This window comes from Scyliorhinus canicula, chromosome 3 (genome assembly GCF_902713615.1).
Source record: "Scyliorhinus canicula chromosome 3, sScyCan1.1, whole genome shotgun sequence".
Classification (NCBI taxonomy): domain Eukaryota; kingdom Metazoa; phylum Chordata; class Chondrichthyes; order Carcharhiniformes; family Scyliorhinidae; genus Scyliorhinus; species Scyliorhinus canicula.
In genome coordinates this window covers 109,843,158-109,860,064 of record NC_052148.1, presented here as the reverse complement: position 1 = coordinate 109,860,064, position 16,907 = coordinate 109,843,158, and the positions used below count along the sequence as shown (strand labels likewise).

General features: G+C 47.2%; 1 protein-coding gene across 1 annotated transcript in view; it reads right to left on the bottom strand.

The window, feature by feature from the left end:
* Positions 1–13,300, bottom strand: part of asah1b (N-acylsphingosine amidohydrolase (acid ceramidase) 1b) — a 41,799-nt gene extending 28,499 nt beyond the window's left edge. Inside the window, exons 1-2 of the mRNA XM_038791079.1 lie at positions 13,106–13,300; positions 8,742–8,788 (exon numbers count right to left, since the gene is read on the bottom strand). Coding sequence (XP_038647007.1) covers positions 8,742–8,788; positions 13,106–13,207 — 149 coding nt within the window. The 5' untranslated portion in view covers positions 13,208–13,300. The remainder of the gene's footprint in view (positions 1–8,741; positions 8,789–13,105) is intronic.
* Between the last annotated feature and the right edge of the window lie 3,607 nt (positions 13,301–16,907).

Below are 16,907 nucleotides of genomic sequence, written 5' to 3'. Positions count from 1 at the left end.
TGTGCATTTTGTTGCCCTCTGAATCGGTCTATGATTCCTCGCCCTTCCCCTTTGTCCCCCCCTCCCTCATTTCTCATGGTTTCCCCACCGTCCTTCCTCACCTTCCCCCCCACGGGTTGCTGGCCTCGAACAGGTTTTGGAACAGACCAACAAACTGCCCCTAAGTATCCAGGAAACCTTCCACTGACCCTCGGATGGCGTACTTAATCTTCTCCAGGTGGAGAAATTCCGAAAGGTCAGCGAGCCAGTCTGCAGCTGTGGGTGTTGCTGCCGATCGCCAGCCGAGCAGGATTCTCCGGCGTGTGATTAGGGAAGCGAAAGCGAGGGCGATGGCCCCCTTCCCCATGTGTAACTCTGGCTGCTCCGATACCCCGAAGATTGCCACTATTGGGCATGGCTTCACCCTCACCCCCACAACCCTGGACATTGCCTCGGAGAAGGCTGTCTCGGAGAAGGCTGTCCAGAACCCAGCAAGCTTGGGCAAGCCCAAAACACGTGCGTGTGGTTGGCTGGGCCCCTCTGGCACCGTTCACATTTATCCTCCACCTCCAGGAAGAACCTGCTCATTCGGGTTCTGGTCAGGTGCGCTCTGTGCCCCACTTTGAGCTGCATTAGGCTTAGCCTTGCGCAGGAGGAGGTGGAGTTCACCCTGCTCAGTGCTTCGCTCCAGAGTCCCCATCCTACCTCTGTCCCAAGTTCGTCCTCCCATTTTTGTCTGGTCCCGTATTGTGATGTTCGGGCTCTGTCCAGTAGCAGTCCATATATTTTCCCACATAGCCCCCCCTTCTCGCTGCTTGTGCCTATCAGGTCCTCCAGTAGTGCGGTTTCTGGGGCCCCGGGATACCCTACTGTCTCTTTGTGGAGGAAGTGTTTTATTTGGAGGTGTCTCAATTCCTGTCCTTTTGCTAGTTTCCACTTCCTGTCAGTTCGTCCAGCGTCGCCAGTCTGAGCCCTACGTAGATGCCCCTGACCGTCAGTGTGCCCCTGTCCCGCCTCCATCTTTTGAAGGTGGTACCCAGCATGGCTGGGGGGAATCTGTGATTGCCCCAGGTAGGGGCCAAAGGGGACATTTTGGTTATCCCGAAGTGCTGTCTCAGCTGGGTCCACGTTCTCAGTGTGGCCGCTACCACTGGGCTCATTGTGCATCTTGTTGAGGAGGATGGGAGTGCTGCTGTGGCCAGGGCCCAGAGGGTCATTCCTTTACAGGATGCCTCCTCTGTTTGTACCCAATCTGTGTTGAGTTCTTGTACCCATCCCCTCACTCTTTCTGCCTTTGCTGCCCAGTGGTAGTATTGTGGGTTCAGTAGAACCAGGTCCTTCTCTACACCTACACACCCACACACACACACAGATTAGCCTGTCTATGTTTTGGGAATAGGCCTTGGGATGAAGATCGGAATGGATCTAAACAGGAAGAGGAACCTTGGCAGTATGTTCATCTTGATCGTCTGCACTCTCCCCGCAAGGGAGAGTGGGAGTGAGCCTCACGGTTGAAGGTCTCTTCTTACTTCCTCCACCAGGCTGGTCAGGTTCCACTTGTGGATCTGTGTCCAGTCTCTGGCTATCTGGATCCCCAGGTAGCACAATCAATTCTGGGCTGTTTTGAACGGAAGCCCCTTCAGCTCTGCCCCTCCCACGTTTGGGTTCACTGGGAATGTCTTGCTTTTGTCCAGGTTAAGTTTGTAGCACGAGAAGGTTCCAAACTCTTTCAGTATTTGCAGTATTGCCTTCAGTCCCTCCTGTGGCTTCGAGAGATAGAGCAGCAGGTCATCTGCATAGAGTGAGACTCTGTGCCCCCCTTCCCCTCTCCAGATTCCCTTCCAGCTTTTTGCGTCCCGCAGGGCTATCGCCAGGGGTTCGATTGCTAGTGCGAACAAGAGTGGGGACAGGGGGCAGCCCTGTCTTGTTCCTCACTGCAGCTGGAAGTATTCAGAGCTGGTGGTGTTAGTTCGGACACTCGCTTTGGGAGTGTTGTACAGGAGCCTCACCCAGGCGGTAGACCCAACCCCTAGCCCAAACCGTTCCAGTACCTCGAGGAGGTATTTCCATTCGGCTTTGTCAAAGGCCTTTTCTGCGTCCAGGGAGACGATCACCTCCAGTGTTCTCTCCCAGGAGGAGGTCATTATTACGTTCAGCAGCCGCCTGATGTTCGCTGTGAGCTGACTAGCCTTGACAAAGCCCGTTTGGTCCTCTACGACCACCTCTGGTAAGCAGCCCTCCAGTCTTTTGGCCAGGACTTTTGCGAGTATTTTCGCATCCACATTCAGCAGTGAAATGGGTCTGTATGATACACATTCCGTCAAGTCTTTAGCTTTTTTGTGTATCAGTGAAATTGTGGCCTGCGCTAGCGTGCGGGGCAGGGTGCCCCTTGCCAGTGAGTCCGCGAACATATCCCTTAAGTGTGGGGTCAGGACTGGTGCGAATTTTTTGTAGAAGTCCGCCGGGAACCCGTCAGATCCTGGTGCCTTCCCCGCCTGCATGGAGCTGATGCTCTCCATGATTTCTCCCAGGTCCATTGGTGCTTCCAGCTCCCCCTGTCAGTCTCCCCCCATAACTGGTAGTTCCAGTCCGTCTAGGAACTGTTTCATTCCCGCGCCCTCGTGGGGGGGCTCGGAGGTGTACAGTCTCCAGTAAAAGGTCTCAAATGCCCGATTGACCTCCTTTGGTTCTGTTACCAGTCTGCCTCTGCTATTCTTTAACTGCGCTATTTCCCTTGTGGCTGCCTGCTTTCTCAGCTGGTGAGCCAATAGGCAGCCAGCCTTGTCTCCGCGTTCGTAAAAGGTCCCCCGTGTCTGGCGGAGTTAGGAAATGTAAACCTGAGCGGCATGGTGGCGCCGTGATTAGCACTTCTGCCTCACGTTGCCAAGGGCCTGGATTCGATCCCAGCCTCGGGTCACTGTCCATGTGGAGTTTGCACATTCTCCCCATGTCTGGGTGGGCCTCACTCCCACAACCCAAAAGAGTAGGTGGATTGGCCACGCCAAATTGCCCCTTAATTGGAAAAAAATTAATTGGGTACTCTACATTTATTTAAAAAAAGAAAATGTAAAATTTTGGTTGTAGCTGGTATTAACTTTGTAAAGCAGAGTAAATTGAAATATACGTAAGGCAAGCGTACATATTCCTTTTGTTTATCCCATGAGAAGTTGATGACAGTTCTATTAATATATGAACGAGTTAGCATTTTCTACAACATGATATGGAATATTCACTGTGCATTAAATGTATTTACTCTTTTTGCATGGGGTCCTGGTTAGCACATATGCCCAATTTCAATCTTGAGCCCACTGAGATGAAGATGGGCCAGTCATGCACCCCACTCACCAGCCTGGATTGCCCATCACTGCTTTAGATGCTCTCAGGCAGCTGTATAGAAGAGAATATTTCATTTCTTCTTGCTGGAGTAACCATACCCATAGGCTTGTTTGACAAGAGCAGTAAGATTGAATACTGGGACTTCCGGTGGCGGCTATGAAGGAGTAAGTCGCACATTCGGTGGCTCCCGCTCCGGTCAGACCTTTGGACCTTTCCCCCCGATTTTCTACCGGACTTGAATTGTAAAACTGATGACAGAGGCAATTGTGTACTGAATTCCCACATCAGTGCATGGAGAGGACTAGAAGTGCTGGTAAAGGCAGAAACAGAAAGACAGGGAAGGCTTGGGCTGAAGCTGCAGCGGGAGACAGCATGGCGGAGGACCGGACCTCTGGTTTGTCGACCCAGCGGTCAACGGAGCAGCTGATGCAAGTTACTCAGGAAGGCTTTGCTAAGCAGAAATGGGACTGCTTGGACCCGATAAAAGAGTCAATTGAGCGGCTGGAGCTTAGATTGGACGCCCAAGATCGGGCGATCCAGAAGGTGGAGAAGGCGCTGGCTGAGCAGGAGGAACATCAAACCGTAGTGGAGTTGGAGGTGGGGATGCTGAGAGACCAGCAGAAAAGGCTCCTGGAGAAGGTGGAGGACCTAGAGAATAGGTCCCGCCAGCAGAACTTGAGAATCGTTGGGCTCCCGGAGGGGTCCGAAGGAGCGGATGCTGGGGCATACATCGCAGGTATGTTTGAGAAGTTGCTGGGGGAGGGGACATTCTCCCGACCCTTGGAGGTGGACAGGGTTCACAGAGCACTCGCGAGGAAGCTGTGAATGGGAGACCCCCCCCCCCCCCGAGGGCAATGGTGGTGAGATTCCACAGGTAATTGGATAAGGAGCACATTCTACAGTGGGCCAAGCAGACACGGAGCTGTAAGTGGGACAACAGTATCCTGTGGGTTTACCAAGACCCAAGTATGGAGGTGGCCATGAGAAGAGCAGGCTTCAACCAGATTAGGTCAATCCTTTTTAAGAAAAAGGTGACATTTGGACTGTTTTGTCCGGCCCGTCTCTGGGTCACGCATGAGGAACTGCACTTTTATTTCGAGTCGCCTGAGGACGCGCTGGACTTCGTGTAAAGGAAAGGACTGGTGCCTGAGACATAGATACATAGAGGAGGACTGAGAACTTTTGAACTTTGCTGCAACGTAGTTTTTTTTGTTTTGTTTTTCTGTTCTTTTTTTAAAAGTTTCTCGTTTTTCGTTTTGTGGTCGCTGTTTGTAATGCCTTTTGCGTTGATTTGGAACCAGCGGTAGAGCCGAGTGAGTTAAGGTTTTCATCTGCACTGTTGGGGGATGGAGGTGTACTTGTTTAGATCTTGGTGTTTTTCTGTCGGGCAATTGTGTGGGGAATTTTTGATGCTAGAGTATGTTTGTATGGGGCGGGGGAACAATAGGTGGGAGACTATCCGGCACCAGGGATGGGGGCCACCAAGCCAGCTGGTCAGGCTAGCTCACAGAAGCGCAGTGGGTGGGTGTGCATATGTTTGGTTTATCAAAGGGGTTGGGATACAGTGTGTTGTTACTTGGGGGGGGGGGGGGGGGGGGATGTTCTGCCGACAAGGGAGGGACTTGGGCCAAGGGACAGAGAGGAGGGTGGGGGTGGAGGCTGCCTGGGGGCAGACCAGTGGAGGCGCGGAGCATGGCCTGGAGGCTGGCCCAATTAAGGGGATGGCTGAGCAGCGAAGGTGGTGGTTGGGGGAGGGGGGGGCAGGCAAAGAGCCTCCCAACTAGGCTGATCACCTGGAATGTTCGAGGGATAAATGGGCCGGTCAAGACGGCACGTGTGTTTGTGCATCTTAGGGGATTGAAGGCGGACGTGGTAATGTTGCAGGAGACGCACCTTAGAGTAACTGACCAGATTAGATTGAGGAAAGGCTGGGTCAGTCAGGTCTTTCACTCAGGACAAGACTCAAAAGACTAGAGGGGTCTCAATCCTGATCAATAAGCGGGTGGTGTTTGAAGCGGGTAGAATAGTCTCGGATGTGGGAGGTCGGTACATTATGGTCAGTGGGAAACTGGAGGGGGTGCATGTGGTATTAGTAAATGTGTATGCGCCAAATTGGGATGACGTGGAGTTTATAAAGAGGATGCTGGGGAAGATACCGGACCTGGACTCGCACAGGTTGGTCATGGGAGGGGACTTCAACACTGTTATTGACCCTGGCTTGGACCGGTCAAGCTCGAAAACGGGCAGGGTGCGAGCAATGGAAAAGGAAGTAAAAGGGTTCATGGAGCAGATGGAGGGGGGGTGGATCCATGGAGATTTGGGCAGCCGAGGGTGAAGGAGTTCTCCTTCTACTCACATGCGCATAAAGTGTAATCCCGGATCGATTTCTTTATGTTGAGCAGGGCCTTACTGGCACAGGTGGTGGACATGGGGTACTCGGCGATCACAATCTCAGATCATGATCCGCACTGGGTTGATCTGCAGGTTAGTAAAAACAGTAACCAGTGCCTGCACTGGAGGGTAGAGGTGGGACTTTTAGCTGACGAAGGGGTGTGCGAGCGGCTGAGGAAATGCATTCAGAACTACCTGCAGGTCAATGACACGGGGGAAATTTCAGCAGCGGTGGTCTGGGAAGCACTGAAGACGGTGGTCAGAGGGGAGCTGATTTTGATACGGGCCCATAGGGAGAAGGTGGACAGGGCAGAGACGGACCGACTGGTAAAGGAGATACTACAGATCGATAAGAGATATGCGAAGACCCCAGAGGCAGGGCTTTTAAGGGAATGGTGGAGGCTACAGGCGGAGTTCGGCTTGTTAACCACAGGGAGGGCGGTGGAGCAGCTGGGAAAGGCAAGAGGGGCGATCTATGAGTATGGAGAGAAGGCCAGCAGAATGCTTGCACAGCAGCTTAGAAAGAGGGAGGCAGCCAGGGAGATAGGGAAAGTAAATGACGGAGATAGGAACCTGGTTGGAGATTCAGCAGGGGTGAATAAGGCGTATAGGGATTTCTACAGTAGGCTGTATGGGTCGAAACTCCCAACGGGGCCGGAGGGGATGAGGCACTTTTTGGAGGGGCTGAATTTCCCAAAGGTGGACAGGGAGCTGGTAGAAGGGCTGGGGGCCCCAATCGGGATGGAAGAGATAGTGGAGGGTCTGAAGGCCATGCAGTCGGGTAAAGCCCCGGGACTGTATGGGTACCCAGTGGAGTTTTATAAAAGGTTCTCTGGGATATTGGGGCCGGTGTTGATGAGGATGTTCAAAGAGGCAAGAGAAAGAGGGGTGCTGCCCCCGACGATGTCACAGGCCACGATTTCGCTGATTCTGAAGCGGGACAAGATCCCGGAGCTGTGTGGGTCCTACAGGCCGATATCCCTGTTGAATGTGGATGCCAAATTGCTGGCCAATATTTTGTCCTCCAGGATTACTGATTGTGTTCCGGACGTTATTGGGGAGGGTAGGCAGTTCGTGGGCAATGTAAGAAGGTTGTTAAACATTATCATGATGCCCCCGGAAGGTAGGGAGGTGGAGGTAGTGATCGCAATGGATGCAGAAAAGGCTTTTGATCGGGTAGAATGTGGGAGGTACTGGGACAGTTTGGATTTGGGCGAGGCTTTATTGACTGGGTCAGGTTGCTGCATCAGGCTTCTGTGGCAAGCGTACGGACGAATAGGACAACATCGGACTATTTTAGACTGCACCGGGGGACGAGACAGGCATGCTCCCTCTCCCCAGTGTTGTTCGCGCAAGCTATAGAGCCGTTGGCAATTTCTCTGAGAGCCTCAAGGGGCTGGAAGGGGCTGGTCCGGGGGGGAGGGGGGGTGGGGGCACAGAGTCTCTCTCGATGCAGACGACCTGCTTCTGTATGTATTGGACCCAGTGGAGGGGATGGAATAAATCATGAGGATTCTAGGGGAATTTGGCCGGTTTTCGGGGTATAAGCTAAATGTGGAGAAAAATGAGATGTTTGCGATCCAGGCAAGGGAACAGTAGAGGCGATTGGGGGAGCTGCCATTTAGATTAGTAGGGGGAAGCTATAGGTGCCTAGGCATTCAAGTTGTGGGGGAATGGGGCCGGCTGCATAAATTGAATCTGGCCCGACTAGTAGACCAAATGAAGGATGATTTTCGGAGATGGGACGCGCTTCCGTTGTCACCTGTTGGGAGGGTGCAGACGGTGAAGATGACGGTCCTCCCGAGATTCCTGTTTTTATTTCAGTGTCTCCCCATCTTTATTCCGCGGTCCTTTTTTAAACAGGTCAACAATGTGATCACTGGCTTTGTTTGGGCGGGCAAGACCCCGCGAGTAAGGACGGTAATGCTTGTGCGGAGTCGGGCAGAGGGCGGGCTGGCGCTGCCAAATTTTAGTAACTATTACTTGGCGGCGAATATAGCCATGATCAGGGAGTGGGTGGTGGGGGAGGGGTCGGCATGGGAGCGTATGGAGACAGGGTAGTTTCCAGAGGGTGGGTAGGAGAAGGGACCGTCTCTGACATTTACAAGGAACTTATGGGGTCAGAGGAGACGCAGACCGAGGAGCTGAAGTGCAATTGGGAGCAGGAGCTGGGAGGAGAGATGGAGGATGGTCTATGGGCGGACGTGTTGAGTAGAGTCGACGCGTCCACAACATGTGCCAGGTTCAGCCCGATACAATTCAAGGTTGTTTATCGGGCTCACATGACAGTGACCTGGATGAGCAGATTCTTTGGGGTGGAAGACTGGTGTGGAAAATGTACGGGAGGACCAGCGAACCATGTCCACATGTTCTGGACATGTCCGAAGCTCAGGGGATTTTGTCAGGGGCTTGCAGATGTTATTTCCACGGTGCTAAAAACAAGGGAGGCACTGAGTCCAGAGGTGGCGATTTTCAGGATGTCGGAAGACCCGGGAATCCAGGAGGAGAAAGAGGCAGAGGTCTGGCCTTTGCTCCCTTGGTAGCCGGAGACGGATACTATTAGTTTGGAGGGTCTCAAAGCTCCCAAAGTCGGAGACCTGGCTATCGGACATGGCTAGCTTTCTCTGTTTGGAGAAAATCAAGTTCGCCTTGAGAGGGTCAATGTTAGGGTTCGCCCGGAAGTGGCAACCGTTCATCGACTTCTTCGCGGAAACTTAATCGGCAGCAGAAAGGTGGGGGAGGGAGGGTTAGTTTAGCTTAGAGAAAGGGGTTAATAAAGGTGGGACCTGTAAGGAAGGGTGATGGCTTTTGCATTATGTTTATAGTTTCATGTATGTTGTTTATTTTGTTGTTGTTCTAATACCAAAAATACCTCAATAAAATGTTTATTAAAAAAAAAGATTGAATACTGGTCAGATCAATAAGTCTCACTTGTAGGTTCACAGCTTGTAAATAAAAGAGGCACATCTTCCTGAACTAGAATTTAGCCACGTGAAAAGCGGCATAAAAAATTCCAAGATATTTTATATACTTACGTAGGGCCAGTTGGTGGATAAGAACCTCTTCTGCAATCTTCAGTGTACTGCACAAAGAAAGTTAACGTTTTGAAAATGCAGAACATTCTTTTCACATTATAACAATAAACATTTGAATAATTGCCGTAAACTACTTTTGTGACATTGAAAATACTTTCCAAATAAAAGATGTTTCCAAGGTGTATAAAACTAGTGTGTTCTGTATGTAACAGAGGCCCATGGTAACAAACTACTTTTTATAAGCCAATGCAACTAGAGAACATAGGGAAACAAGTGACAGAATGATAAAGCAGCAAAAACTCGAGAGCCCTGCTTGACTGGTGGAAACACATAATAATAATAATCTTTATTGTCACAAGTAGGCTTACATTTACACTGCAATGAAGTTACTGTGAAAAGCCCCTAGTCGCCACATTCCGGCGTCTGTTCGGGTACACAGAGGGAGAATTCAGAATGTCCAAATTACCTAACAGCACGTCTTTCGGGACTTGTGGGAGGAAATCAGAGCACCCGGAGGAAACCCACGCAGACACAGGGAGAACGTGCAGATTCCGTACAGACAGTGGCCCAAGCCAGGAATCGAACCTGGGACCCCGGAGCTGTGAAGCAACAGTGCTAATCACTGTGCTGCCCAAATCCTGGAGTCAGGGTGACTTACATAAGAAGAGTGGCGAGACAGGAATTGCACAGTAAACCTTGCTACAACACTAGGTTAATGGCGAAACTGGAGTGCTTAGAAAGTTTAAGTAAAAGATATTAAACTTCAAAATGGACATTAGGACAACAGCATTTTATACAGTTTTGGGTCCCAGCATCTGGTACAGACTGGAAAGTATGGTCTTGGGTACCCCATGGCCTTCAGACATTCAGGCCTCAAAGTGTTGGGCACAATGGAGGTTTCTCCATTCCTCTTGTCAATATTGTCATCGCCCAGTCCCTCTGCTTGTAATAACCGCCATGCAACAAAAAAAAGCACCTGCTCCTAGTTCTGGTGTGATTTGAAATGTTTACACGAGGCTAGACAAATAGCCTCTTCACAAGGGCAGCACGGTGATTAGCACTGCTGCCTCACAGCACCAGGGACCCGGGTTCAATTCTAACCACAGGTGGCATTGTCGAGTTTGCACCTTCTCCTTGTATCTGTGTGGGTTTCCTCCGGCTCTGGTTTCCTTTCACAGTCCAAACTGTGTGGAGTTTGCACGATCTCCGCATGTGTGCAGGCTTCCTCCGGGTACTCTGGTTTCCTTCCACAGTCCAAACTGTGTGGAGTTTGCACCTTCTCCTTGTGTCTGTGTGGGTTTCCTCCGAGTGCTCCGGTTTCCTTTCACAGTCCAAACTGTGTGAAGTTTGCACCATCTCCGCATGTGTTTGGGTTTCCTCCGGGTACTCTGGTTTCCTTCCACAGTCCCAAGATGTGTAGGTTAGGTGGATTGGCTAAATTGCTCCTTTGTGTCCAAAAGGTTAGACAGGGTTACTGGGTTACAGGGATAGGATGGGGCATGGGCCTGGGTAGGGTGCTCTTTCAGGGTGATTGGTGCATAACCGATGGGCCGCATGGCCTCCTTCTGCACTGTTGTGATTCCATTCTAAGTCCTCTAAGACACAAACTCAACCAGAGCCTGAAATAGCTGCAAAATCCATGACCAGCCAGGATTTCTCACTTCAATTTTTTTGTCACAGGAAGCCAAGTCGGCCAAATCTGGACTTCAAACCTACTCCTCACTCAACTCTTTTTACTCTTCGCTTCATCCATTGAGCCATGGAAATTTATACAGCACAACACAAATCTATGGAAATGCTATTGGGATCAAGAGGTTATATAGTAAAACATTGGATCAGATAATGTGATGTGGGATCTAATTATGAAAGGCTTCAAGAGCTTACACAGTGAAAGATAATTCCCAGTGTCTGGAAAAGGAAAGCATTGAATCAGTTATCCCTGGAGGAAGATGTTCGAGGAATTCTGTCATTACCCACAGACGTTATTAGGGATAGGAGGAAGAGGGAGGAGCACGGGCATCTGTTGGACGAGATATTGAGGTTGATAGGAGATACTTGGGGCCCCCATGAAGGAGTTGTTGGCGGAGAGGAAGAGGATGCAGGGGCAGTTTGACAGGTTGACCATGGGCAAGGCTATTAGACGTTATTAGAGTTTGCTGTTTTTTGGCACAACTCTACCAGAGACTAGAGCAAAAATTTGAAAGGAGTTTAAAAAAACAAGGTTATGCCAAATAATTTCCAAATGTCGAATTTGCATTGGTACAGACAGGCGAGTTGAGCAGAACAGCCAGCTTCTATTGTGTAATTTTCACGATTCTCAATTTCGACTCCAACTTCAGAATTTTGTCACTTCCTTATTTCAACACATTTGTTTAGATTCGAGAATCATACTCAATCCAGTCAGTGAAAACAAAGCATGTTTACCCAGTGAATATCAGCTTAATCCTGGTTATTTCCACTTTAGTAGTGTAACTTTATAAAAATCCACATCACCAGGAAATATTTTAACTTGTCAACTGCACTTTTGAAAATTCAAGCACACTGCAAAGTCAATCTTGCCATTTCCATGGTCACACTGCTGAAACAGAAATAACTATGAATTGTGTAGTAAATACAGAAAAAGATGCAAATACTCAGCATATAGTGGAATAGCATCGGTGGAAAACAACTTATGTTAATATAGCACCTTTAACGCAACCATTATAAGACAAAGCATGACACTGTTAAGCAAGATGATATTAGGTCAGATGATCAAAATCTTGGTCAGATGTAGTTTTTAAGGAGTGTCTTAGGCAGAAAAGGCAGAGAGGTACAGGGAGGGAATTCCATAGCTGGATACCTAGGTAATTGGAGGTATGGTCACCAATAGTGAAGAACAGATGAGTTATCATTTCAGCTATGGACCCTTCATTCATATTAAATCACCTCTTCCACTCTCACCTCCCTCCCTCCCTCTCCCCCAAAGCAAGTGACTTAAACTGAATGCTCTTTACATACAGGGTCTCGGGATGTTTTAGAGATAGTGATGGATACAAAACAGGATAAGCATGCGTCTTAAAATTGACCATGCGGGCTTCTGCAATGTGCCCATTTAGCCAGGAAAGTTCAATTTCACTAGAAATGCATGTGATTATTGCACACAAATCGAAACTCACAAAAAGGAACTGGTTAAATATTTGAAGGAAGTAAAGCAAACTGGGGGAGGGAGAGAGCAACATAGACTGGAGGGGAAGGGTTCATGTCAGCCTGTGTCATAATGTGCACGGTTGTGTAATTTACCACAGGAATCAGATAGTTTTGGTGTTTATCCGAGGACTGAACCACACATCCCTGAAGTTAGGATTGGTTTGGTTTTAGTTTTATTCATTCTTTTTGGAGTTTGATGCATATTATAAAATAAAAATCACAACTTTGGTCAGTGAAAACTTTAGATGTGCAGGGTAGGTGAATTGACCACACTAAATTGCCCCTTAATTGGAAAAAATGAATTGGGTATTCTAAATTTATAAAAAAACAAGTTACTTATAGCAATAACGTGATTGTGGAATCACTGGATTTACTTGATGTTTCTCATTGTGATCAATACAGTGAAAACATCACAGAAGTTATTTTACTTTAAACATTTCTTATCCTGAAATGTTTATTTTTTTATTTGTTCTAGAAATAGTATTCTTCATTTCTCGACAAAGCAAATCCCCCAAATTTTAGCCATAACTTTGTGATAGTGTACTGACACACAATTTAAGGTCACTGCAAAAATTGCATACAGGCAAAATGTCATGTGATCAAATGTCACATGAACAGTACACATGATCAAAAAGCACATCGCCAGGAATGTCCAACCATAGTTGGCAGGCTTAGTTAAGACATGGAAACCTTCTGAATAGGTTGAAGTTATAGGATGTTGTAAATTGGGGAGACCAGTCAGTGGACCATTGCAGCAAGTAAGTTTGGATGTTATCAAAAGCGTGGCCAAATTTAAAGAAACTTTTATGCGATCATCTTGGGGAACAAAATACACAAATAACAAGAGCCAAGGTGCTGGTGAAGGCAATTGAAAGTTAAACACCGCAACCATTCCCAAACACGTCGGGGAAACTACCCTACTAGCTATACTTTTACTCCCCTAAAACAGTGGGAAATGCGGGATTGAAGAACATTCAACAAAAGCCACCCAAAGGGAGACTGGGGCACCCCCGTGAGGAGTATTCCGAGTTCAGGACACCTGTTTGTGTGTCCATCCAACCTTTGTGCTGAGTCGCAGGCGGTCCAGAGCAGCCCGTCCCGGCCCCACAGTGCTGCACAGGAAAGATGGAACTGCGCCCCCAGACTCCGCGGCCCCCGCCAACAGCGCAGTCACTCACCGGCGGCACGAACTGTGCCAGGGTACAGAGGGTGAGAGCAGCCAGCAGCAAGCAACAGCTCTGCCCCAGCATCTTCCACCCAGCTCCCGGTCCCAATCTCATCCTCCCGCTGCTGATCTCTCTCTCAATCCGGCAACTCTCCTCACAGCGACCGGGGGGCGGAGACAGGAAGAGAGGGAGGCCTCGGACAAAAAAAAGCACTCAATGGTGGTGCGCAGTAACAATCCCAATTAATCTCTCATTTCACAGTGACCATCAGTGTTTACCGTGTAGAAACCTGCGTGTCAACAAGTTGTGGGTGGAAAGCTGCCCCACGCCCATCTACCCAGCACAGCTTGGTTAAACCCTGATAAGCATTCCAGCCTCATATTGATCAGCAGCAAGTTTTATAGTCTCCCCCTCTATCTCACACTGAACCAGTGGATACCCCCTTGGCTCTCAATGTTTAATTTAATGTCATGCCATCTAGGTGGATGCTGTATCAAATATAATGAAACAAAACACTCTAGAGATTGCCTGTATGATTTTCTTTTATTTCCTTTCTTTTCATGTACTGAATGATCTGTTAAGCTGCTCGCAGGAATATACTTTTCACTGCCCCTCGGCACACGTGACAATAAACAAAATCCAAATTTGTATTTTGACATTTCTAATATATCCATCAGGCTGTCCTGGTAGGTGATGCAGGTTTAGAGGGATTGGATGACAGGGACAGGAAACTCTTAAAAAATAATGGATGGTGTTGGACATGGTGGGAAAAGGGGAGGAAAAGTTAAGATAACAGGAAATCTGTTCCGTGGAGCAAGAACCAGTTAAACCGATTACTTAGGCTCCAATTCTGGGGTTAAAGTATTGCTTAATGTCCATGATAAACCCACACTTACCTCAGTTATGCTTTTCCAACATCACACAAACTACTTACCCAAGTATTCTTGAATCAAGTTTACTTTATTCTGATCAAATGTGTCACACAGACTCTTATGCAGTTGATTATCTCACAGACTAATACTTAACCCGTAACAAAAACCCTTCATGCAGACTTTAACTGAATAAGTGATAACTGTTACTCAACTCAAACTCAAATATCACCCCAGTCAGGTGTCATGTGAGAGTACCTTTAAGCAATGTAGTGTTTAAGAAATGTAGCTTTAAGAAATGGGTGTTTATCAGTGATATCAGAGTGTGGGTGGAGCTGGGCTGTCTGTCAGCTTTTTACTTTTGTTTTAGGCTGTTTGCTGCAGGGTGTGTTTTAGTTTAGTTTTCAGTGTTGGAGCTGAAGTCAGACAGAGCAGGTGCACTGTTGATCTCTCTGCCGTGGAAAGACTGTCTTGATCATTTGGTGAATTCAGAATTATAACTGTTCTCAGTAGTGAATGTAAACCTAATGTGTTTCAGTTAAAAGGTGTTTCTTTTGTCTTCTGAATGTTGTTTGGGAAGTTATTAAGGATTACTTAGTGTTGTATTCTTTGGGGGTTATATTTGAATTAATGGTTGCTAAGATGTTCACTGTATGTTTTAAAAGGTTAACTTGAGTTCATAGAGTAAACATTGTTTTGCTTTAAAAAATACTTTTCCATTTCTGCTGTACCACACCTGTAAAGTGGGCCATGTGCTCCCCATACCACAATCTAGTAAAAGTTGTGGGTCAGGTGAATTCCATGATACACTTTGGGGGTTCTCTAAACCCTGGCCCATAACAAATTGGGGGCTCAAGGGGGATAAAAGTCTATCTATTGGATTGGCTTAGTGAACTTAAAGACAGTGAGGGGTGAGCATATCGTGGTTGCTTTTCAGGTGTGGTATTTCAGTTTAAGTAGGGAGTGTGTTGTGGACAATGGCTCTTTCAGAGGCTCAGAAGTTTTTGGAGACGGTCACATGCAGTACCTTACGGACAGAGACTAAAATCAGACTGTTAGATTTGGCAAAACATTGCAGTTAACATTACCTGACAAAATGCGAAAAGATGAGGTAATTATAGTTGTGGCTAAGCATTTAAATTTGCCTGAGATACAGTCTGACTCATTAGAAATGGCAAAGACCCAGTTGCAGATTAAGCAACTTGAACATGAGAAAGAATTAAAGCAGCTTGAATACGAAAGAGAGGAAAAAGAAAGAGAGAGAGCTTAAAGAGAAATAGATAGAGAGGAAAAAGAAAAGGAGAGAGAAGAAAGGAGAAAAGAAAGAATAGCCCTAGCAGAACAAAAATGAAATGAAATGAAAATCGCTTATTGTCACAAGTAGGCTTCAAATTAAGTTACTGTGAAAAGCCCCTAGTCGCCACATTCCGGCACCTGTTCGGGGAGGCTGGTACGGGAAGAGAACGCGAGATACAGATCAGGGAAAAAGATAAAGAGAGAGAGTTTGAACTTCGGAAAATGGCCATGCAACATGATAGTCAGTTAAAATTGGCAGACCTAAAGGGAAACGTACAGTTGGATGATAGTGATTAGGATAGTGAGAAAGAGCGTCATAGTCGAAGGCTTGGTGGGGATCTGTTTAAATATGCCCAAGCATTGCCACGGTTTGATGAGAAGGAGGTAGAAGCCTTTTTCATTTCATTTGAGAAGGTAACTAAACAAATGAAATGGCCACAGGACATGTGGGTATTACTGATTCAAACAAAGCTGATGGGTATGGCTAGTGATGTGTTTGCATCACTACCGGAGGAGGTATCTGGGACGTATGAGGAGGTGAAAAAATAACTAGTGCCTGAAGCCTACAGACAAAGGTTTAGAAAATTAAGGAAAGAATTTGGTCAAACATACATGGTGTTTGAAAGGCTGAAACAGAGTAATTTTGATAGATGGATAAGGGCTTTGAAAATAGACCAAACGTATGAAGCTCTCAGATAAATTATACTTTTGGAGGAGTTTAAAAATGTAATTCCTGATGTAATGAGAACTCATGCGGAAGAGCAGAGGGTTAAAACTGCAAGATTAGCAGCAGAAATGGCAGATGATTATGAATTAATTCATAAATCAAAGCTTGGTTTCCGACATCAGTTTCAGCCTGTGAGGGATAGAAACTGGGGACATGAGAAATACTCAAGTGGTAAAAGTAAAGGTGATCTGATGGGAGATAATAAGGAGAGTGTATGTCAGATTAAAAAAGAAATCCAGGAGGGTGGCAGAGACATGAAAAGTTTCAAATGTTTTCACTGTAATAAACTAGGCCATGTAAAGTCAGTGTTGGTTGTTGAAGAAAAGCACTGGGAAGGCTGATGTGGTAAAACAGGATAAGACAGTGGGTTTGTTAAAGTGGTAAAGGAAAGCCGAAGTGAAGCGAAGGAGGGGCAAAAGATTGTACAGCCTGATCAAGAGGTGATTAATAAGAAGGTGCCAGATCTCTTTAAAGAATTTACTTGTGTGAGTAAAGTTTACTCATGTAATGGAGGAGCAGGTAAAGAAGTCACAATTTTAAGAGATACGGGAGCTAGTCAATCTTTAATGGTAAGAGATGAGGAGTTATGTAGTTTGGGAAGAATGTTGCCAGAAAAGGTGGTAATATGTGGAATTCAGGGTGAGAGGAGTAGTGTTCCATTATACAAGGTAAGGTTGGAAAGTCCAGTGAAGAGTGGTGAAGTGGTAGTAGGAGTAATAGAGAAACTATCTTGTCCAGGAATAGAGTTTATCTTGGGTAATGATATAGCTGGATCGCAGGTGGGAGTGATGCCTACTGTGGTGGATGAGCCAGTGGGAAATCAGACAACTGAAGTGTTGAAGGACGAATATCCTGGGATTTTTCCGGATTGTGTAGTAATAAGATCGCAAAGTCATAGGTTAAGACAAGAGGAGAAATCAAA